A 25,367-nucleotide genomic window follows, 5' to 3' on the forward strand; every position below is an offset into this window, starting at 1 on the left:
TCCACTCTCAACGTTACTGCTGACTGCTCGCAATGTTACTGCTGACCACTTTTAACATTACTGCTTTACCTGCTAGCAAGGTCACTGCTGCACCCACTAGTAATGTTACTGCTAACCTCACTTGCAATGTTACTGCTACCTCTGCTAGCAACGTACTGCTTTCTTATTTTTCTGATCGCTTGGTCATTGGCTGACATTGCTCCTGCTTATGTGGCGGGGCTGATAAGAGAAGGTATCCACTCTCTAAGGGCTAAAAGGGGCAACAATGGATTGCAACAAATATCTACAAATAGAGCCAAAAAACTGTCAACATACTGACACCCATGGAAGAGAACATGATCTTAGTCTCCCGAAAAGAATGAGAACAAATTCTAGCAAATCAGAACCACCAGCTTTTCTGATAATGAATTCATTATCAACTCAACCGGTAAGCAAATTGTCTACCTTTGTCATTCAAAGATGTCTTTAAATTTTGGCAAGAACACCAAAAATGGTAAAACGACTCCAGTCAGGAGATCTATTAATTGAAACCACACAAGCAAGACACTCAGAACTACTATTGAAAATGTCATCTGTAAGCAGAATCCCAATCAAAGTAACGTCGCATAATACACTGAGTTCCTCAAAAAGGAGTGATAAGTGAGTGGGATTTATTGAATGTTACCAAAGAGGAGATAGTTATGAAATTACAAGAACAAAAATTAACACAAGCAAGGCGAATTATGATCTGGAAGGATGATAAACTAGTTCCAACACAAAATATCATATTGACTTTCAGTACACCAAATTTACCAAACTCAGTGAAGGCAGGCTATCTGCACTGCCAAGTCCGTGCATACATCCAAAATCCCTTAAGATGTTTCAAATGCCAGAAATTTGGTCATTCTCAAACAACACAACATGCAGAGGTGAAATTAGATGTTCTAATTGTGGGTCGAAAAACGATTCTCAAGCAAATTGTACTGCAAAATCTCCAGAGTGTTCAAATTGTAAGAGGGATCACCCAGCTTATTCAGAATCATGTGATCTGTGGAAAATGGAAAACAAGATACAAAAGTATAAGATTGAAAACAAAGTATCATATCAAGAAGGCAAGTCAAGGTAACAATGCCAAAATGCAGCTATGCTACTGCTACCCAAAACTGTCAAGCTGTTGCAACCCAAACAGAGGTTTGAATCCCTCCTAACACATCCATTGCAGAATGGGCATGATCTGTACTACTGACAAATCGGCCTGCTAACAAACCTGTTTCAGTGTCGACGAAATAAACAATACCCCACTCTCAGTTCCATCTAAAATTACATCAATTGATAAAGTACAAAGGAAACCACAAAGGCAATGTGCCACTGAATTGCCACAACCAAATTCAAGCAGTGGCAGCGTGGACAGCGAAGGTGTAAATGCACAAGAAGAAACAGTCCATGATCTTCATGCAGAAGATGACATGGAGACTGGATGTTCACTTACTGGAACTGAAGCTGTAGAAAAGAGTGCAGAATATGGACGCCCTTTTATTTCTAGAAAGGATAAGACTAAATATGATCATCAAAAGTAAACTCCCTCTTACAAGAACAGACAGACAGACTCATCTTCCCTCTAAAACCAAATAATGCAGCACATTGTACAATGGAATTGCAGAGTTTATGCAGTAATACTGATGATATCTATGATTTTATCTCACGATATAACCCTGTAGCCATTTGCTTGCAAGAGACTTACTTAAATCCACAGGTAACTTATTCGATTAAAAATTATACAGCCTATAGAAAAGATAAATTCTTCAAGCCATGCACATGGAAGCATTGCAATTCTAGTGGATTGTAAAATTTCAGCTAAAAACATTCTGCTTCAGACCCACTTAAAAGCTGTTGCAGTACATGTAGCAATGGGACAAACAATAACTCTAGTCTCATTATACCTTCCACCTAACAATATCTACACGTTAGAATTAGAAGATCTTATAAAACAAATGCCATCTCCCTTTTATCTTCTTGGTGACTTCAGTGCACATCATCCCCTATGGGGATCTGCCCATAGTGGATGATGTGATCCACACCCAACCCATATGTATCTGCTCATGGAGGATGACCCACCTCTGTGCATGCACTGTTCATCACCACTCATTGTCAGACATATACTTCTAGATTGTATGCATTATGCTCGTATCAGAAAAAGTACTTTCCCTTTCACTGCCAAGATTACAAGAACCTATATCACTTGTCCATATTATTGGAAATAATGCAAATCTAAATGAGCTATTTAGCTTTCTCAAGCAAATAGGAATATATGAATTCCTATGATGTGAAAATCGGACCTATTAAGTACATAAAATTATAACATAAGAATAGGGACATTTTGGCCCCAGTTGCCCTTGTGCCGTAAAACATCCATACCAATACAATGGCATGATTTAAACCATCACCAGTTTCAAGAAAATTTGAAATTCCTCTGTGTTGTGGAAATTTGAAAAATCAGTAAAAAATAATAATACAGAATTGTTCCTTTTCTTTTCTTTTTTTTTTTTTTTTTGATGCCACTTACATTTTTAATCTTTTTTGAACACAACCATTAAAAATCCATGTTCTATGTTAAAAATGTATATTTTTAATAAATTTTTGAAAATTAAAACTCCCTTCAGACCCATCAATGAGTGAATGCAAATTTAAAAACCATCCCTTCAATGAATGCTTTGATTAGAGGCCAGCATGTAATAGGAGTGCTCACTTCATGAAGCATGCATGTCAACAGTTTGATTTCAAATGATGCATTAATATCACAAAGACAGAGAGCATTACCGATTGGAGGAAAGCATACAGCAGTAATGTGAACTATCAATAATTCTTTGTTATTGACACTTGCATATAATTAGGTTTAACGTAATCAAATTTTTCCTAATTGTGCAATAATTAATGGACATTTCTGGAATTTTCTGCAGAGAATTCAAAGAAAACATTTTCAGAAACAGCTATCAGGAGTTTCAGCTGGGCAGATAGAGTAAATGAAGCACAAATTGCTGAAACATTATCAGAGTGGAATTGATTCTGCACAGCTGATTCTAGATTAAAAAATAGATGATGATGACAAAATCCTTTTAGAAGAACTAAGTTATTTTGATGCTTATAGCATATAGAATCCCAGATAAACATCCCAGATAAAACAATCTTCTATTGTAATAAGCTCTGTCATCAACTGAATGTATCAATGAAAAAGCCTAATTTGTGGTTTTTCTTGCCTTAAAGCATTTTATTAAAACTGAAACTGACTTTTGACAAAAATTGCGCAAGTAGATTCCATTGAATTTTTTGCTGCATTACATTTTTTTTCTTGTTAACTATTCCAATAAAGACATAAAATGAAACATTACTTTTTTTAAATACTAGATCCATCAAACTTTAAATATAAATATACAGCTAATATTGACAATACTGTTCTGAAAATTTATTAGGCTTTTAATGCATGCATTAAAGTTAATAATTTTACAGAAGCATTTCTTCTTAGAAAGTGAAAAATTAATTTTTATGTGCTTCATCTTGTCTGTCAGAAAATATTTAAATTCAAGAAAATATTCTTTAAACTCATTTCCCACTTTTTTCTTTCAAGCTTGGAAAGATCATCAGTAAACATTCTTACATCCTTGATATAAAAGATGTGAATCTGCTTCATTGGACCAATAGACAAGGTAAATATTTTTGGATTTTGTTTTCTATTTATAATTTTTTCAGTGTTGGAGGACTGACTAATGTTTAGAAACTGGTGTAGCACGTAGGTCATAAAAGTATTATCAGTGTGCCTTGAATAATTGTGATGGCAGAATCCATAATAGTAACCTCCCTGGGCTCCTAGTGCTATATTTCTGATAACATATCTGATATTTGATAAAATGTAAAAAAAAACACTAGTAGCAAAATGGGTTGGACAGAATAAAGATCTTAAGGTTGGATGAGGCCTATGAAGCAATTTATTTCTACCTTGCATCACTTTTGGTACCACTTTTTTCAAACTTTCACAGCTGGTCATTAAGGTATTTGTAATTTAGACAGTGTTAGCCGTTTCTCAACAATTCATTTCTGTGTGCAGTTACTGCCAAGTAACGGCGAGAATTCTACATTTCCACAATGACAAGGTTTGTTTGCAATGTTTATTCTGGAAAATCATGTTCCTACATGAAGAATTTAGCTGGTCTAGCAGTTTCAGTGATTTGGATTGTGAAAGGCCCAATTTGGAGAAATGGGTTGACATTGAGTATGGACCAAGGGATGGTATGAATATGATTGACTTTATTCAACCACCTCAAAATACAGTAATAGAATTATTATGATAGACAGATAATAAAATGGAACAGGCAGAACAGTTTTATTTTTTCCTTTCATCCAGTAATCTGCTTAAAACTTAATTTTGAGTCAGATGAAGTCATAAGCCTTAAGCTATGAAGGAGTCTAGACTTTAGTCTAGACTCCTTCATAGCTTGAGGCTTATGCCCTAAATGCTTGAGTCTAAATACATGATACACCATCAGGCATCTCTCATATTGTGGAGTTATACTTCATAACTGTTTTGCCATCGTTGCATCACTCGGGTACCTACCCACCCACCGAAGAAGGGCCAAATAGCTCTGAAACGGTGCCGTCTGGGTGGTGGTATCCATCTGAGAATAAGTAACATTAGTCTTCTCCTTAGGTGAAGCGTTACTTATTCGAAGTAGTGCAATATCATGGCAACTCGTTGTGAAGGTATTCACAATATGAGATATAACTTAAAACGATGCCGTTTTTACCAATATTCTGATTTATTCAGATATAGCTATGTATTTCTGATGCATTTGCACTATATTTATACATAAATAAATAATACAATGAAATGAATGTTGTAATATTACAAGTATACTATTACTCAAAAAGAAGTAAATATAGAATTTTCAAAAAATTAAGAAACACTTTAGTTATCAACCTGCCTTTACTAAAGGACTCTGATGACAGTTTTGCAAATGTGATATTCACTCATTAGTGATCAACTACTAGTCAGTCATTTTGAGGGTGTATCTTTTCTTGGTACTGTGATGTGTACAGTACCAGAAAAATGTAATTTTTTTTCATTCAGTGCAATGTTTATTTTTACTTGTGCAACATTTGAATGAATTCTTACTATTATTATAATTGGAAATTAGAAACAAAAACAGAATGCATTCAGATGTTGGCCAAATGAAATAAGCATTGAACTTATTTAATAGTGTCTTAAATAAATAGGTTGATTTAAAAGTGTCTTGCATACAGGGTCATTCCTAGAATATGTGGTGCCCGGGTGCCAATTGAAATTTGGCACCCCCCTTTAAAATTTTCTTTATATGTTTATGTAAGTTTTGGGTTTTCAGGTACCCCTTGAACGTTAGCACCCAGGTGCAGTGCACCCCTTTCAATCTCGGGATGGCCTGCCCTTGCTTACATATTACAGTAACAGAAATTAGATAAAGCTAATTCAGTGATTCCTAACAATGAGTGAAATTGCAAGTTCAAGAAGCATTTGTTGGATCATTTATAAACCTTAGGTGAATTACTATGCTCTTCATTCTATTTGCAATATTGATATTATTCATAAATATATAGTGAACTCCCATTGTAATTGTGGGAACCGGTGGTTATAATCACTCCCCCTACAGTAGGTGCAAAAGGCCTTAGTAAATTCAGATCAAATTGGGTCAATAAAGGAAGAAAATTTTTTTTTTTTTTTTTTTTTTTCACAATGTGGCTGAGTTAGTCTCAGATGAGGAATTACACATTTCTTCTCTCACAACTCTGATATACCTTGCCACATAGCCTTAGTTGCTTAACACACAATCCTAACCTATTATAACACTTCCATTTATAGCACTCTCCTACTTTTAATGCTCTCTGCTTCTGGCCCCCATGGTTCAATCCTATGAAGTTGCTTGCATATTTTAATCTATAGCACTCCTACTTATATCACTTTTTTAGGTCCCAAGAAGGAATAAATTTAGATACAACCCTCCTTCCTGTTGATTTTTAGCTTTGATCAAGAGTTGATAGAGATAAATTCTGTGAATTTATGGTGCAGTTTGTTTACTGCATAGAAATCATTCCTGTGTAGGTGACATTGTGTTTCTTATTTAATTTAAGCCTTTAAAGGTAGAAAGGCTGCTCGTTACAACTTAGTGTCTTCCCATTTATTGATTCAACACTGTTGATGATGATAAAATATCAAATATAGAAAGATTGAATATAGAAAGGTTCTCGTTACAACTCGGTGTCTTTCCATTTGCTGATTCAGTATTGTTGATAATGAAATATTGCTTCTACTGACTCAAATGGTTTATTAAAATAAACAATGATACAAAATTAGAAACTAAAATAAATTATAAATAACAACAATTTAAAGTTACTGGCCATTTACAATGAAATACAATAATACAGGATTATATACAATTAAAATATAAAATAAAAGAACCAAATAAAAGCATCAAAATGTACATGCACTATATATAAGATAAGTTATATATATATAGAGCATGTATATTTTGGTGCTTTTATTTCATTCTTTTATTTTATATATTTATTATTTATTTATTTTAGTTTCTAATTTTGTATAATCATTTATTTTAATTAATTGTTTGAAGTCATTAGAAGCAATATTTCACTATCATGACTAATCCTGATGCCTGAGGACTCTTTTAATATTGAACACTGTTCATTTGTTTGATACTTTGCTAGTACAATAGTCAGTGTCTTTTGAATGTGCATTCAACCCACAATCAATAAATTTTGTTAATATCAGCATTATTATTATTATCATCATTATTGTTGTTTTGGTGATGGTTTCATGACTTAGCATTAGTAGAGACATGATGCAAGAAAGCAAGCTTATATAGTATCAGCCAAAAAAAAAAAAAAAATCACCTGCCATTTCACCCATCCACTCTCTCCAAATGTTTGTCTAATTCTGTCTTGAATCTGTCTGAGCTATCAACTTCTACAACAACAGATGGAAGCTTGTTCCAACTATCAACCACCCGCTGGTTAAGGTGAATTTCTGTACATTTGTTCAACAATTGTCTTTCTTCAGTTTATATTTATGTCCCCTCAGGTGTGAGTAATCTGAGCAAGAGAAAGAATCCCATTAGCATTGAGCTTGCTCAAGCCATTGAAGGCCTTATACACCTCAATTAGATCACCTCGCAGATGCCTAGTCTCCAGATGCTTCAATTTGCAGAACTTAAGACTTTTCTGATAATACCAACCCTTTGTTCCACTCAACAATCTCGTTGCCCTTCTGTACTTGTTTCAGCTGCCTCTACATCTTTCCTAAAATGAAATTCCATTGAGGCCTCCAGACCTGTATGCAGTACTCATGGTGTGGCTTTATACAAGGGGACAACACCCCCTTATTCCTGCTAGCAAAATTCCTGTATATCATTGATAAGACACCATGAGCTACTCTTGCACCTGTCTGCACTGCTCAGAAAACTTCATATCTGACTGCACAATTACCCTCTGGTCCTTTTCATTCTCTGCTACCCTGAGTGTAGTACTACCCAGTTGATGCATTATTCTGGGGTTACTGCTACCCACATGCAGTACTTTACATTTTTTGGTGTTATACTTCAGTTGCCACCTCTCAGCCCATCTGTTCAACTTTTCCAAATCCTGTTGCAGTATCGTATTATCATTACTGTCATTAACAACCCTACCAACCCTCATATCGTCTGCAAACTTAGACATTAACCCTGATATACCTTCATCAATATTATTGATAAATACTAAAAAAACAGCAATAGGCCCAACACTGAACCCTGGGGGACTCCACTAATAATATTAGTCCACAAAGAGCAATGTCCATTGATAACCAGTCTCTTGTGTTTTCCCACTCAACCATCCTTTTATCCATTGTAGCAACTTGCCCTTAATGCCAAAATGCTCCAATTTGTACAGTAGTCTTCTGTGTGCCACAGTATCAAAGGCTTTCCTAAAATCCAAGTTTATGATATCAAAATTATTTCTTGTATTCAGTTCCTCTGTGTCCACATCATAGTATTCAGTGGTGAGCTGTGAATGTTTTAACAATGGACTCGCAGTTTTCCGACTTTCTACCAAGTAAATTTGATCGGTCACGGAAGTGACTTCATCCATGGCTTCCACCAGAGGCGCTTCCCACGCTCGCACTACTAGTAGTGTGATTAGAGTGTATGACACATTTTTCATGACCAGTATGAGATCTTGAGTCCGGGGGAAGGTTCAGGGGGTAGATCAGTCTGTGCGGGTAGCACAGTGGTACTGTGATTGTCCTCCCAACACCAGGTGGAAAAAGCCTGGGTTCGAATCCTGTCAATGACGCGAAGAATTTTAATGGGCTTTTTTTCACTCAGTGGCTGAGTTAGTCGGTCTCAGGTGTAGATAGCAAGGTTTTTCGTCCAACAAACAGACAAATCAAGCATAGAACACACGCAATTAACAGACATAAGACACAGTATGGCAGATAAATTTAATTATTCAGGTGGCCTAAAAATAATAGGTTTTTTTTTTTTTTTTTTTTTGTTGAAAAATCTTGTATTTGCCATTTTGGAAGTGAGTATTTTGAATAAATTTAAGAAAGAATTAGGCAAATTATTAGAGAGGACGGACAGATGTGGAAGTGTTTTATTTTTTAGCTAATGCTGTAAGTTTGCTTCCTTGCATAATTTGCCACTATTAATTCTAATGCTAATGCATTCTACTAATTTATTAGTGGATGTACAACATGGTTGTTTCCATATCGTTTATTATTATGTTAATACTGTATTGTATATATAATATTCAAGATGAGTTTAGTTTAATTAAAATCTTTTGAAAATTTATTCTTTTTAATAGTTACATCCTTTCTAATATGAAACATACAGACTTTTATTGAAGTTGCCAAAAAAGCAGGTGATACTTTAAGTGTGCAAGTTTTTAACTTAAAACACAATTGATAAATCCAAAACAAATATATATCTCCTAAAATTTGGGTCCCACTTATAGTGCTCCTTAGGGAAAGTCTCTTTGAAATTCCGTAATGGTAGTTTACTGTATATGATTGTTATTTGCATTACATTTCATTATTTACGGTTGCTCTAGAAAGTTTTATTTGTAACTTTGTTTCAGTTATTCATTATCTCATTGCATTGGCTGAAGTTTTTGAAGCTAATTACCCAGAAACATTGAAGAAAGTTTATGTAGTAAATGGTAAGTTGCTTCAGTTGATAGAAAGTATGAGTGACATTTTTAAATTGATAAAATTTATTTAATACACCTTAAAAAAAATAAAATGTTTCTCTCTCTCTCTCTTTTTCTCTCTCATTATCTTGGGGCGTCTCCGTAGCCAGGTGGGAAGGAGTACAGTACCATTGTACCCTGAGTATACAGTACCATTGTATGGTACTGTACTCAGGGTAGTGAAGAATGAAAAAGACCTGAGGGTAATTGTGCAGTCAGACATGAAATTCTCTGAGCAGTGGAGATATACTGCAGGACAGCTCATGGGATTTTGTCATTGATATATAGAAACTTTGCTAGTTGGGATAAGGAAGTGATTATCCCATTGTATAAGGCCATGATTAGGCTGCACCTTGAATACTGTATAAAGGTCTGGAGGTCTCATTTTTAGGAAAGTTGTAGACATGCTGGAACAGGTGGAAAGAATGGCAACCAGATTGGTGAAGGGAAAAAAAGGGTGCTCTTACCTAGAAAGGCTTTTAGGTGAGAGCACCCAAAAGTTCTGCAAATGGCAGAGTCTTGAGAGCAAGCACCTGCATTGAGATCTGGTTGAGGTGTTTAAAGCCTTGACTGAATTGAGTAAGCTGAATGTTAATGGCATTCTTCCACTTGCTGAGACTACACACATGAGGGTGCACAAATTCAAGTTGATGAAGGATAGTTGCAAGATGAATGTGCAGTAGTTTGTCCTCAGCCTGTAGGTGGTTGATTGTGGGAACAGGCTTCCATCTGTTGTTGTGGAAGTGGATGGGTTGAATTAATTCAAGGGAGAACTAGCAAAATTCTTGGAGGGTATGGATGGGTGTACTGGTTTTTTTTTTTTTTGGCTGATGCTATATAAGCTTGCTTTCTTGCATCATTTGCCATTACTTCTACTACTACTAATACTGTGCGCCGTAACACAATAACTGTTTGTGCAGCCCATGAGCACTTATGAGATTAACATCCCTGCTTTAAATGAATTTGGATCCACAGCAAAACTGATGACATTCCCAGAGATCTTGCTAATCTCATCAATGGATGAGATAATGTTGAACCCCGAAGCCAAACAACAATAAATGAGAAACTGGGCAGATTATTCCATGACCATGATTGATGAAAAAGCTGAAAGTTGAAATTTAAACGTTTGATTCCATTTTATTATTATTCATTTTAATGATCTAGTGCTTTCTCTCGTTCTTAATATGTCAATTTCTTTACTTTCTTTTGACTGTTTTTATATTTGATCCATCAGAATTTCTTCCATTTAATAGGTTCTTAATATTTATAGTTTTATTTTGAAAGAACCATAATTAACATTATCTTTCGATGTGCGAGGGCTGCAGGTACTCATCACTTACTGTGTCCATTTCTTGACCTTGTTTTTAGGCACATTTGCAAATGCCAAAAGCACCTACTGTTTTCACCCTGTCCATCCACATGTAACAGCTAAACACACAGTGCATGGATTTTTCTTAAATTTTATATTTTTTACTCTTGAAAATATTTATGAAGCCATTCCAAATTTTATAAAAATCAGTGATAGAAATGCAGATTTTCCCCCTCCTCATGAAAATTTCCAGGTAATTCTATGCATACAATAAATGAAGGTATGGTTTTGATGTTTGGCTGCTGCTCAATAAGGAAATGTCATATTTGGATCAAATTTTCAGTGTATGTTCTGTTAGGCCGTAGACAAGTTTTATGATCAGTTCCAATTCAGACTTGCCCTCCTCTTCTGCTACAGAAATCTGTGTCAGTTTTGGATGTACGAGCATTATGGAAGGGGAAAAAAAAAAAAAAGACTGATTGACATCAAATCAATGCGGGTGGTTGATTGCTGGAACAAACTTCCATCTGTCGTTGTAGAAGTTGATAGCTTACATAGATTCAAGGCAGAACTTGACAAACATTTGGAGTGAGTGGATGGGTGAAATAAGGGGGTTTTTTTTTTTTTTTTGGCTGATGCTATATAAGCTTGCTTTCTTGCATCATGTGCCTATGCTAATGCTAAAGTTTTGGCTTCTGCTTCTCAGGTACCTGGAAAGCTTTTCAGACCATTTACAATTCCATTTCCCAAACTTCATTTATACAGAAATCTATATAAATGAAAGGATATTTTAGGCATTACTTGAGAAGAATAAGTGGGATTGACACTAAATTTTTGTCACATTTTGTGTATGCTTTTTGAAGCAAACGGATGGCTACCATGGTGTAAAAATTAGCAAAGCATATGGGCCTGTGAAGATGGAGATGCCCATGGTCTGTCCTGATTTTTTTTTTTTTTTTTATAAACGTTATTGTAAGAAACCTATATCAAATAATAACAGTATTATTACATAATAATTGAGGTCATACATTATTTCTTACATTTGCAATAACATTGTTTACATGAAAGGCTTTTTAGTATATTAAAAATATTAAAAACGCTACACAAATTCTCTAGGCAAACCAGATTAAATTATCTTATTATGCTAGCTGTTAAACACAAAAATAGTGATTTTGCAAACATAAAGATAAGGAGATAAATTTTTAAATATCCACATTTATGTATTATAAATAAGGCATTGGCTTTTCATGCTAATAAAAATAGGGATAGGGGGCTTTTCTCTGGTCTTTGCATAGGAGCCCAAAAATTCTAGCTGTGCCACCACTTTGAAACAGTTGCTGTACCTTCAGAGGAACAGCAGTTCTGTTCCTTTTCAAAATTTCAGAACTTCTAAAAGAATATTCTTGTAGACCTTTGTACCAAATATCATGTCAAGATGTTAGCCTGTGTCCCTGTGTGCCCATTCCTCCCCTTCCAAGAAGAATCATGGTAAGGTTTAGTAAACACTTCTTGAGTGCAGTACAGAAGTTTTTAACAGTGAGGTGTGTCTCTTAATAATTGAATGGATCTGAAGTTTAATGCAATGCGTACATTATGTAACTTGTGTGAGATGTATCAGCTGCATTAAAAATTTAATCTCATACAAATTTAATTGGATCCGATTAGTTTAACACACTTGTTTCTTTTTATTGAAAGTACTACCACAATTAAATTTTCATTTTAACATGTTAAGTACTCTATCTGTTTTATAATGATGTTTTGTTTGTGTGTTTGTTTCTGTGGTGTATAAATCTGAAGTTATCTTTCAGTGCCCATAATATTTGCCATAGGATACAGATTATTGAAATATGTCCTTCCACCACAAATATATGAAAAGTTTCTCTTTTACAGATCAGGTACGTTTGTAAATATAATTATAAGTAAATAAATAGACAAATAAGTAAAGTACATTTATTTTATTTTATTTTTATTTATTTAATTTCCACACAGAAATAGGAAATTCTCAATTACATGGATATCATCACTCTTTGTAGCCGAGTGAGCAGGAGCGGGAGTGCAGCAGCACACACTCTTTGAGTAGACTGGGATTCAAGCCCCTGACTGCTGAATACGGTCGATCTGCCAACCCGCACTGGACCAGCATGGCAGATTATGGTCCATTTCCCTCAGCATGAATTGTTGAGGAGGCTTCTATCCTGCAGTGGGTTGATAATGGCTGCACTTTACTTTTTTTACATCATTCTTCTCTTTCTCAGTGATTCCCTTCTCTCTCTCTCTACTTAAATCCTGTGAGCCTTTCTGTCCATGTATATACTAAATCAAAAACTTCAGCTTGTATATCTTGATAATCCCTGCCCCCCTCCTCCTAGATCCAAATAACCTTTCAACTGTTATCTATCATAGATATGGGAATTAATAAACAATATTATGTAATTACAGAAGATTAAGGAGAAGTCCGGTTGGCCTGCCTCCCTAAAATCCACTCATGCACACCTTCTCGATGGTAAGCCCTGTTACGTCACTTAGATGGCAACGAACGTGTAGAGTGGTTCCCTTCAAGACGCCTGGTCAGCGTGAAGAGGAAAAGACCAAATCCTCCAGCATATTACAGCACGACAAAATAAATGGCCCTCAGTCCCCAGCAGCTTTCACTCTCCCTCTTACGGCAGCGAGAGGATCAGAGTGGAAGCAGAATGTGCTAAGAATCTCTGGGTACGACCAGGCTGCCATGCACGGAAACTGAACATGGCCTGTTATAACATAAGATCACTCATCGGTGAAGACAGGATATTAGAGCTGGAAAAGGAATTAGAAAATGTGAATTGGAATATCATCGGTTTGGCTGAAACAAGAAGAAGAAATGAATCACTTATAAGTTTATCAAGTGGAAATCTGCTGCACACGAATGGAAACAGTAAAAGGAGTGAAGGTGGAGTTGGGATCCTGGTCCATAAAGATATAAAAAACAAAAGTACATCACCAAGGGTATCAAGACTAATACTCAAGATTTCTAAGAGGTTACGAGCTAAAGATTATAATGATTTATGCACCAACATTGAGCCATGATGATGAAGAGGTTGAAGAAATGTACACTGAAATTGCGAGTCTTCTAGATGAGCAGAAAACCCACTACACTATTATTATGGGGGACTTCAATGCTAATGTGGGAAAAAGACAAAACAGCACAGAAAGGGGAACAATAGGAAATTTTGGAATTGGAGAAAGAAATGAAAGAGGTGAAAGACTTCTGGAATTTGCAGAATCTCAAGGATTGTCAGTAATGAACACTTTTTTCAAGAAAAGGGTGAACAGAAAGTGGACATGGAAGAATCCAAATGGATTAACTACTAATGAAATCGACTTCATCCTCACTAACAGAAGATATATTGTGAATGATGTTACCGTCCTGAATAAGGTAAATGTTGGAAGTGATCACAGAATGGTAAGATGTACGCTTGACATAGATGTAGGAAAGGAAAGGAAAAAACTGACTCGAGTAAATAGTACAAAGGTCTTTGAGATAACAGAAGAGGAGAAAAAGCAGTATGTACTGGAACTTAAGAACAAGTTTGAGCTTCTGCAGACTGCTCAGGACCAAGATATCGACGAGGAATATTACAACTCTCTGAAAATGATAAAGCCCAAACAACCTATAGGAAAAAAGAAATCCAAAGAAGAAAAAATTAGTCAAGAAACACTTGTCATGATGAACTGAAGACGACAAATGAAAAGCAAGAAAAACAGTGAGAGGGAGAAATTGAGTATACTGAGTTATGCAAAGCCATTAGAAAGAGACTCACAGAGGACATAAGAAGATTTAACACAAGAAAAGTAGAACAGGCATTAAGGGAAAACAAAGGACTTAAATCAGCAGCCATGAGCAGTAATACAGAAAGACAAATGATACTGAAACTGAAGAATAGCGATGGTGTACTTATAAACAGCAGAGAAGGCATAATTCAAATAGCAGAAGACTACTATAGAGAATTATACAAGGAGCAGGGGAATGATACCAGCAGTGGGGAAGATGGATTGCAAAGTAGCAACACATATGACATACCCGATATTGTTTCTGATGAGGTAGAACATGCATTGAAGAAAATGAAGAATCAGAAAGCCCCGGGGGAAGATGAAGTTACTGTAGAGTTGTTAAAATTGGGAGGAAGAGACATAACACAAAAACTGGCAAGGCTCTTCACAAAGTGCATTAGAAAAGGTATGATGCCTGAGCAGTGGAATAATGCAATCATAGTTTTGCTTCATAAGAAAGGAGATAAATCAGAAATTGGAAATTATAGACCAATTAGCTTGTTATCCCACATCTACAAGTTGTTCACAAGAGTCATTACTAACGGATTAGAAAGAATACTTGATGAGAATCAACCGAAAGAGCAAGCTGGCTTTAGGACACGATTCTCAACTATGGATCACCTTCATGTAATATCACAGCTAATGGAGAAAGCAAATGAATATAAAACACCATTATGCCTGGCATTTGTGGATTATGACAAGGCATTTGACTCCATACAGCATAAGGCAATGTTTCGGGTACTGCAAAGACAAGGTATAGATACCCCATATATTATGATTTTGAAGAAAATATATGAGAGTGCTACCTCCTTTATTAGACTAGACAAAGACAGTAGGAAATTTAAAATTGAGAAAGGAGTTCGACAAGGAGACACAATATCTCCGAAGCTGTTTACTGCTGCCCTTGAGGAAGCTTTCAGAAGATTAGTCTGGTCGCAGAAAGGAGTCAATGTGAACGGAGAGTACCTAAACCATTTACGATTTGCAGATGACATTGTGGTCATAAGCCACGATCCCAAAGAATTAGAGGAAAATCTTAATCAGTTATGCACAGTTAGTAAGGATTTTGGACTAAAGATGAATATGGCTAAAACAAAAGTAATGATGAACAAGTATGCCACAGAAAGGGAAATAATGATTTAAGGAGCAGTAATTGAAAAGGTGGAGTCATATGCTTATCTGGGACAAGTTATTAGCTGTAATAATAATAAATGGCTGGAAGTCAAGAGAAGAATAAATTTTGGATGGATAGCATTCAGGAAATATAGTCACATACTGAAGAGCAATATCCCACTTTGTCTGAAACGTAAAATAATGAACCAATGTATACTCCCCACTATGACTTATGGAAGTGAAACTTGGGCACTCACCAAAAGAATGGAAGAGAAGCTGAGAACTACACAGCGAAGAATGGAATGAATTATATTGGAAATCAGACTGTTAGATAAGAAGAGAAACACATCGATTAGGCAGAAAACTCCAGTAAAGGACATTCTTATCAAAAGTAAAGAACTAAATTGGTCTTGGGCAGGACACATACCTCAAAGACATGATGACAGATGGACTAAGAAAATAACAGAATGGTATCCAAGAGGAGCTAGAAGAAAACCTGGAAGACAAAGGCGGAGATGGATAGATGAAATTCATGAGTTTGTGGGTAGTAAATGGGTGGCCAGTGCTCAAAACAGAAGTAACTGGAAAGTTGCTGGAGAGGCCTTCATCCTGCAGTGGATTGAAAATGGTTGATGATGATTATGCAGTTTACTCCATTTTTCAAGTCGCCACTGTACAAGCTGGTGGCACTGCCATAATTCTTTTAACTCATGAAGGAGAAGTCAAAATGGTTGATTTACTAGACATACTGACCTTTAAATTTTACAAAAATTAATAACTCAGAAACAAAGTAATATTTTTAACTACAAATAGGTATCCTGGAAACCACTACAGCAAACCTGTCAAGTAGCACTTCTCTTCTGTTAAGAAGTCCCAATGACTAATCTTCTCAAAGGTTATGTCCAGTCCGTTGTGTGAAATTGTCTTGCATTTATTATGGCATGATCCCAGTACAGCTTGTGAGTTGGGGTCTCTAGTACTGCCTAGGGTTCGTCCTTGTAATATGGTACACTTTCTTTGATCAGCCGGTATTTCCTCACTAGCTTCTGATGTATTATCCTGCTGTTAACTGGTCATGTCTATGAGTATACTCCATCTCGGTGATCACCCTACATCCTGTGATGATTTGTTGGATCATTTCTGAGGCCAAGTGGCATCGTTGACATATGTCATCTGACACCCTGGGCTCCTTGGTGACGTATTTTTATAGTTTCTGGTGTTGGTTACCTGGTTCTTGGATAGCGAGCATGAATCCTTCAGTCTTGGGGAAGAGCACCCCGCTGTGGTTCTCACCGGGCCTCTATACAACCTTTTTACTTACCGGACATGGAGCATTCAAGGCTAAACTCACAGCCCTGGGCATCACAGAGGTCCCTGCCTGCTTCTGTGGAGAGTCTGAGAGCTGGCAGCACCTCTTGCACGATTGCCGGCTCTATGATGACCTCCACTGCTGGCTCATCTCCAGGATCACCTTCTTGCCCATAGACAGGGAAAAGCACCTACTCGACAGTAAAGAGGAATACATTGCATTCTATAAATTCACAGAAGACCTCTACAAGAGGAGACGTACCCTCATCGTACAACAACTAAGCCATGACCAACAGCAATAAAACAAAATGGAAGAAACCTTCAAAGACAGGCAAAATTCAAGCTGAGTATGCAATAAAACTGATATTCAAGCTGAGTATGCAATACAACTGATATTGACTGTCATGATCTCTGCATCGTGTAACCTACAAGGAAATCGACTTTACTAAGAATAAAGGACACGGCTTACAACCATATGAATGACCACAACCCTCTGGACTTGTCAAAGGAACACACCAACCTGGACTATGCAGTTTGTTGCCACCAAGCCATATTGGTGTCTTCAGGTGCTCGAAAAAATTGAGCGCCCGGCTCGATTACTTTAAACCCAAACCCAGGCGGAAGGAGGGGAGACACTCTGTACCTCCCTCTCCCCGCTGATCCTGCTTTTCTTCTGGTGAGGCCTGGACATGTCTCACTGACAACCTAATGAACTAATGAGACTCATAACAGGGAAGAAAAATGTATGGGATGCATATAAATTATCAAGCGACTCAGAAGCCTATGGCAGATATAAGCTAGTCTGTAATCAGGTCACAAAGGAGGTTATGAGAAATCCTTGGCAAAAGATGCTAAGAAAAACATCAAGGATTTCTTTACTTATATAAACTCTAAAAGGAAGGGGATGAATCTGATCGGTCCACTTGACATCGATGGTTCGACTGTTGATGATCCTGCTCAGATAACAAACAAACTGAATGAGTATTTTGCATCTACATTCACACATGAGGAATTATTAAGGTTTGAAAATGGCAGAAGGTTATCAAATTGTAGCAGGATACTTAATGATTTTGTAATAACTGAGAGCAAAGTGGAGGAGAAATTGTTGAAGTTAAACATAAGAAAAGCACCTGGGGTGGATGGGATCTATCCAGTTATATTAAAGGAGGCGGCAAAGCAACTAAGCAAATCCTTAGCCATAATTATGAGAGCATCCTTGGACTCAGGGGAGGTTCCCATGGACTGGAGATGTGTAAATGTATCCCCAATTCACAAAGGTGGATCGAAGGGTGACATGAGTAATTACAGACCGGTTAGTTTAACTTTTGTTCCAGGTAAAATAATGGCGTCACTGGTTAAAGATGCATTGCAGGATCATCTAGACAAGGTTGCAGCAATAATTCAGACACAGCATGGGTTTGTTAAGGAAAAGTCTTGTCTGACAAATTTGATAGGATATTATGATGTGGTTACAAAGGAACTGGATGCAAAAAATAATTTTGATATCATATATTTAGATTAGCATTAGTAGAGGCATTTGATGTAAGAAAGCAAGCTTATGCAGCATCAGCCAAAAAAAAAAAAAAAAAAAAACCACGTCCACTTCACCCCTCTGTTCGTTCAAAATACCTGTCCAGCTGAGCCTTAAACTTATTTAGGCTATCACCTTCCACGACAAGGGATGGAAGTCTGTTCCACCAACCAACCACCTGCTGGCTAAAGGCAAATTTCCGCACGTCTATCCTACATCTGTCTTTCCTCAATTTGAATTTATGCCCTCTCAGGTGATTATTCTGAGCGAGAGGAAGAATCCCATCAGCATTGAGCATGCTCAAACCATTCAAGGCTTTATACACCACTATCAGATCACCTCGCTGGTGCCTAGTCTCCAGACTGTAATTTGCAAAACTTAAGCCTTTCTTCGTAAGAGCACCCTTTTGTTCCATTCACTAATCTTGTTGCCCTTCTCTGTACTCGTTCCAGCAGCTCTACATCCTTCTTGAAATGAGGCCTCCAGACCTGTATACAATACTCTAGGTGAGGCCCGACCATTGCCTTATACAAGGGAATAATCACCTCCTTATCCCTGCTAGAAAAATTCCTATATATCATTGACAATACACCATGAGCTACTCTTGCAGCCCATCTGCATTGCTCAGAGAACTTCATATCTGCCTGCACAACCACCCCCAGGTCCTTTTCATTCTCTACCACTGTCAGTGTAGTACCACAGAGTTGATACGTTGCTCTGGGGTTGCTGTTTCCTATGTGTAGGAAACAGCAACCCCCAGAGGTGGCAAATGAAGTTTAACATTTGTCAATGTTAAACTTCATTTGCCACCTCTCAGCCCTCTGCTCAACCTTTCCAGATCCTGTTGCACCAGCATAGTGTCAGTAGTGTCCTTGACAACCCTGCCTACCTTTGTATCGTCTGCAAACTTCACCATTAAGCTTGATATACCATCATCAATATCATTTATGAATACAGAAAACAATAATGGACCCAACACTGAGCCCTGAGGGACTCCACTATAACATTAGTCCACGACAAGCAGTGTCCATTGATTACCACTCTCTGTCTTCGCCCCTCAGCCACCCCTTTATCCACAGCAGCAATTTGCCTCCAATGTCACACTGCTCCAATTTGTGCAGCAGTCTTCCATGTGCAACAGTATCAAAAGCCTTTCTAAGATCCAAGTATATAATATCAAAGTTATTCCCTGCATCCAGTTCCTTTGTGACTGCATCATAGTATCCAATCAAATTGGTCAGGCATGACCTCCCCTTAACAAAACCATGCTGTGTCTCAGCTATAGCTGGTCTTGTCCAAATGATCCTGCAGTGCCTCTTTAACCAGTGCCTCCATTAATTTTCCTGGAACAGAGGTTAAACTCACAGGTCTATAATTACTTGTGTCAGGCTTTGATCCTCCTTTGTGAATTGGGGTTACATTTGCACATCTCCAGTCTGTGGGTACCTCCCCTGAATCCAAGGAAGCTCTCATAATTATGGCTAAGGGTTTGCTTACTTCCTCTGCTGCCTCCTTTAATATAACTGGATAGATCCCATCCACCCCAGGTGCCTTTCTTGTGTTTATCTTCAACAATTTCTCCTCCACTTTACTCTCAGTTATTACAAGATTCTCTAGCTTACTGCTAGAGTTGAATACACCTCTGGCTTTCCCCTCGCTAAATAACTCCTCATGTGTGAATGTCGATGCAAAATATTCATTTAGTTTGTTAGCTACCGGAGCAGGATCATCAACAGTTGACCCATCGATATCAAGTGGACCAATCTGATTCATCCCCTTCCTTCTAGAGTTTACATAAGTAAAGAACTCTTTGCTGTTTTTCTTTGCATCCCTTGCCAAAGATTTCTTGTAATCTGCCTTCGCCTGCCTAACCTCCTTTGTAACTTTGTTACAGATCAACTTTTATCTATCATAGGCTTCTGTGTCATGTGTTAATTTGTATGTATCCCATGCATGTTTCTTCTCTGCCATATGCCTCATCAGTTCATCTGACATCCATTTAGGCTTAAACCTTGAACAATATTTCTTAGTTGGTATGTAAAGCCTAGTAGCTTCCAAGATAAGTTCTTTGAATGCTTCCATTTTGCATTTGCTGTTGGTAACATCATCAGTTGGTCCCACTGTATAGAATTTAAATACTGTCTCAGTCCATCGTAGTCGCCTTTACGAAAGCAATAACCCTTCCCTTTACCCCTAATGGTAGTTACATCTTTGAGTAAATCCCACTTCGGCACACTGTGATCACTGCCACCTAGTGGTTCATTTATCTGCAGATTCTTAATGCATGAAGAATCACTGCTGATAATCAAATCAAGGGTATTCCTCCCTCTAGTTGCCTCCCGAACATGCTGATGTAGAAAACAATCATCCAATAAATCCACAAAAGCCTTGCTAGTGTGTGAGTGACCAGCCCCCAAATTCCAGTCAATATCTGAGAAATTAAAATCTCCCATTATAAGACTCTCTGATTTACTGGCCCACACTATTTCCCTGTACAGTTCCTTATTATACCCATCAGAGTCATTAGGCCTATAGCACACTCCTACTCTCAATTTTAATCTCCCAATGCTTATGTCACACCAAACTGACTCGACACTGCACTGTCCAGCGATGTCCACTGACTTCACTTCCTTGGATTTTATGTATTTCTTAACTAATAGCATAACCCCTCCTCCCTTCGTATCCAGTCTATCCTTTCTGTATACGTTGTACTCCCCAAATTCCAGTTCTGCATTCCTTATATCTGTGTGACACCACGTCTCTGATATCCCAACAATATCTGCCTTTGATGTTTTGAGCAATACCTCAAATTCATCAAATTTATTTACTAAACTCCTAGCATTGGTGTACACGCAAGTATACATGCACCTATTTCTATTCTTAGCTACCCTAACACAATCCATGTGTTTACTTGTGCCGCAATGACTCCCAGCAGTCTCTGAAATATCCTGCATCTTGTTTTTCAGGCTTCTGCTCATTCCAATAGAAGCAGTGCAAGAATCTCTTTCACCTCTGCCAGTGGCTACTGTTAATCTATTTGTCTTTGTCTCCCCCCAAGCTAACAGTTTTCCGACCCACCTAACACTGACTCGATAGCATCAGCAAATATTCTTGCACCCTTTCTATTTAAGTGTATCCCATCCCTGTAGAAGCAATCTCTCCTGTTAACAAGTACAGTCCAGGCTGAAAAAAATTGTACCCCTAATTTCAGGAAAAAACTTTTGACAGTGTTGCAAATGAAAGACTATTGTACAAATTGGAGCAGAATGGTATTAAGGGTAAGTTGCTGCAGTGGATAAAAGGATAGTTAAGTGGGAGAAAACAGAGGGTGGTAATCAATGGGTGCTACTCTTCGTGGACTAATGTTATTAGTGGAGTCCCACAGGGTTCGGTGTTGGGTCCACTGTTGTTTTGTATATTTATCAATGATATTGATGAAGGTATATCAGGCTTAATATTGAAGTTTGCAGATGATACAAAGGTTGGCATGGTTGTTAATGACAGTAATGGCAGTGTGCTACTGCAACAGGATCTAGATAATTTGGGCAGATGGCTAAGAAGTGGCAACTGAAGTTTAACCTTGACAAATGCAAAATACTGCATATGGTAGAAGTAACCCCAGAGAAATGTACCAACTGTGTGGTACTACACTTAAGGTGGTAGAAAATGAAAAAGACCTGGGAGTAATTGTGCAGGCAGATATGAAGTTTTCTGAGCAATGCAGACAGGCTGCCAGGGCAGGTCATGGGGTTTTGTCAATGATATATAGAAATTGTGCTAGCAGGGAAAAGGAGGTGATTATCCCTCTGTATAAGGCAATGGTCAGGCCACGCCTTGAGTACTGCATACAGGTCTGGAGGCCTCATTTTAGGAAGGATGTAGATATTCTTGAGTGTGTACAGAGAAGGGCAACAAGATTGGTGAGGGGAATGAAGGGATCCTCTTACCAAGAGAGGCTTAAGTTCTGCAAATTGCAGTGGCTGGAGACTAGGCACCTGCGTGGTGATCTGATTGAGGTGTATAAGGCCTTGAATGGGTTGAGCACACTGAATTCTGATGTGATCCTTCCACTTGTTCAGATTACGAACCTAAGGGGGCATAAATTCTAATTAAGAAAAGACAGATGTAGAATAGATGTGTGGAAATTTGCCTTTAGCCAGCGGGTGGTTAATTGCTGGAACAAACTTTCATCTGTCGTTGTGGAAGTTGATAGGTTGAATAAATTTAAGGAGGAACTGGACAGGCATTTGGAGGGAATGGTGTGATTTTTTTTTGGCTGATGCTGCAAAAGCTCATACACATGCTTTCTTGCATCACATGCCACTACTACTATTCCTACCTGGGGACATCTACTCTGTCGCTCCCATTCTTCTAACTTTACTCCCAGCATTCTGCCTCCCCTCTCCCACTCTACCTATACACGATGCGAATGTCCTACATACTAAATTTAATCTAATCCAAAATAATCTTCTCCCAGTCTCGACCTAACTATTGCATGCATTACCCTACTCCTGCCGTATGAATGCATGGACACTATGTGCTGTATGCAAACATTCAAAGTAATTACAGCTGAATGGATATATATACTTATATATGTATGTCTTAAACTTTTTTTTTTTTTTTAGGTCCTAGCTGCCGAAATCTCAGGAAATTAAGTAGCAGAACCTGCCAGAGTAACTTAAGTCTATTGGTTCCTGGTCTGCCTCCACAGGGTGAAAATGGGGCAACGTTGGGCTTCAGCAACGGTCTAGCGGCTAAATGTCCAGATGTCAAGACACCACACAAATACAATTCCCACACACTTTAAATCTCTGGCTTTTTCAGTCAACTGGTTCACCCATAATGTAAACTACACGGAGATGTAATTTACATTGTGGGTGAACTACATCTCTGTGTAGTTCACCCACAATGTAAATTAGACCAGCTGTTCTAATTCACAAGGTGAATTAGACCAGCTGTTTCTCGTGAAGTGAACATGGGGAAAACCCTGGTGCCATTTGACCCTAAACACACTTTACCCTTTACACTTTGTGAGCTATGCATTGGAAGCTATTTTATCTATATGACATTGATGGAGGTCATTATAGTGTCTGCTTTGCCGATCTTTCTAGCTTCATTTGTGCCATCTGGGTGAGAGGGGCATAGCCCACTCATCCTCACTTAGATTGAGTGGGGTATGCTGATTGTTTATCTTCCTTATGGCTCAGTAGAGTGATGCTGTGTTTCTCTGGGAGTAATCCTTCAGGCTATCCATTGCTGTTTTCTGTTGCTCAGTGAGGTCTCACTTTCTGAACTGTTGTCAGTTCTCCACAGCTGAATTCTCTTTGTCATCATTGACCTTGTATTTCTCATGATATTCTCCAGCTCAATGTTAGTCAGTTATCCTTATATTATTTTCTCCCTGTTGGGGTTTCCACTTCATAACAGGTATTACTACCATTTTACAGGGTGGTTGTTGTTATGCCTGGTGTTACTGTTGGTCGAGGAACTCTCTGACTATCCTACAGGTATTCAGGATTGCAACTTTCTGGAATTCCTTGTAGGTGTTCACTGGGAGACCTATTGCAGCTAGGCTATTATGTAGGGTCTTTGGCACCATACCTGTGGTTGACACTATGATCGGGATGGTCATAACTTGTTGCATATGCCACATCTCTTTGATCTTTTGTCTTAGGTTCGTGTACTTCCTGATTTTTTTCTCCATGAGTTTTCTGCAGGTTGCCAGTGTTGGGTACCGCTATGCCAATCAGATAGGTAGCCTTTTCCTTCTTGCCCACAAGGGTTATGTCCGGTCTATTTTGTGGGATTGTCTTATCCGTTATTTTGGTTCAGTCCCAGTACAGGTTTTGGGTTGGGGTCTCTAGTACTACCTGGGGTTTGAACTTGTAGTACGGTACACTTTCTTCAATCAACTGGTATTTCCTTGCTAACTTCTGATGTATTATCCTGGCTACTTGGTCGTGTCAATGAATGTACTCAGTGTGGGTGATCGCCTTGCATCCTGCGGTGATGTGTTGGATCATTTCTGAGGCCAGGTGGCATCGGACGCTTTGGGCGCCTTGGTGATGTATTTTCTATAGTTTTTGGTGTTGATTGGTGTTGACCTGGTCTTGGATGGTAGGAAGCATTGGAAGCAGTTTTATCTATGTGATCTTGATGGAGATCACTGTAGTGACTATCATGGAGTGTCTTCTCTGCCCATCTTTCTAGCCTCGTTTGTGCCTCCTGGTTGGGAAGGGACTCCTCAGTTAGGTTGAGTGAGGTATACCACTTGCCAGTCTTCCTTATGGCCTGGTGGAGAGCTGCTGTGTGTTTCTGGAAGTAATCCGTCAGGTTAGCAATTCTGTTTTCTTTGCTCGATGAGGTCTATCAGGCCCCTTCCTCCTTTTTTCCAAGCAATTGTCAGTCTCTCCATGGCTGACTTCAGGTCAGGTGGTGTTGGTGGCTCTTGATCATCATTGTCCTTGTCTTTCTCATGATATTCTCCAGCTCGGTGTTAGTGACCCTGAAGGAGTATGTTAGCACTGGGACAGCATAGGTGTTTATGGCTTTAACTGTGCTCCCTCCATTCAGTTTTGCTTTCAGCAGGCTTCTGAGTCTCTGATGGTATTTTTCTGTCAGGCTGGCCTTAAATTCCTTGTGCTGTAACTGCTGAGCCTGCTTCATCCCCAAGTATTTGTAGACTTCTCCCTCTGTCATGGCTTCAACCTCTTTACCAGTCTGCAGCTTGTAGTTTCGGTTGACTAATTTTCCCTGGTGCAGTGTGTGGGTTTTGCATTTGTCTAGACCAAATTCCATCCTAATATAACATTGCTGAATTCTTCAGTGATCTGGAGTAGTTGCTGGAGTTGCTTCTCTGTTCCTGTGTAGAGCTTGATGTCATCCATGTACAGGGCTGTTAAAATTAAAGTATCCCTATGTAGAGGACTCTGGAGCGAGTTCTAAGGCTTGTACTGAAGAGAAATTTGGACAACAGGTACAATAAAGAATGCGCTTGCCATTTATTGGGGAAAAAGATTTTTGTTACAAAATTTGTCACTGTATGGTGCATAACTA

At 38.1% G+C, this 25,367-nt stretch overlaps 1 protein-coding gene across 1 annotated transcript in view; it reads left to right on the plus strand.

Annotated features, from left to right (window-relative positions):
* The window catches only part of LOC150081803 (SEC14-like protein 2), a 141,595-nt gene that overhangs the window by 78,519 nt on the left and 37,709 nt on the right, over positions 1-25,367 (plus strand). The window contains exons 8-10 of the mRNA XM_090379691.1: positions 3,602-3,680; positions 9,130-9,210; positions 12,358-12,444. Of these exons, the coding sequence (XP_090235817.1) occupies positions 3,602-3,680; positions 9,130-9,210; positions 12,358-12,444 (247 nt within the window). The remainder of the gene's footprint in view (positions 1-3,601; positions 3,681-9,129; positions 9,211-12,357; positions 12,445-25,367) is intronic.

Source organism: Mastigoproctus giganteus, chromosome 8, assembly GCF_048544385.1.
Source record: "Mastigoproctus giganteus isolate SK-2022 chromosome 8, ASM4854438v1, whole genome shotgun sequence".
NCBI lineage: Eukaryota > Metazoa > Arthropoda > Arachnida > Uropygi > Thelyphonidae > Mastigoproctus > Mastigoproctus giganteus.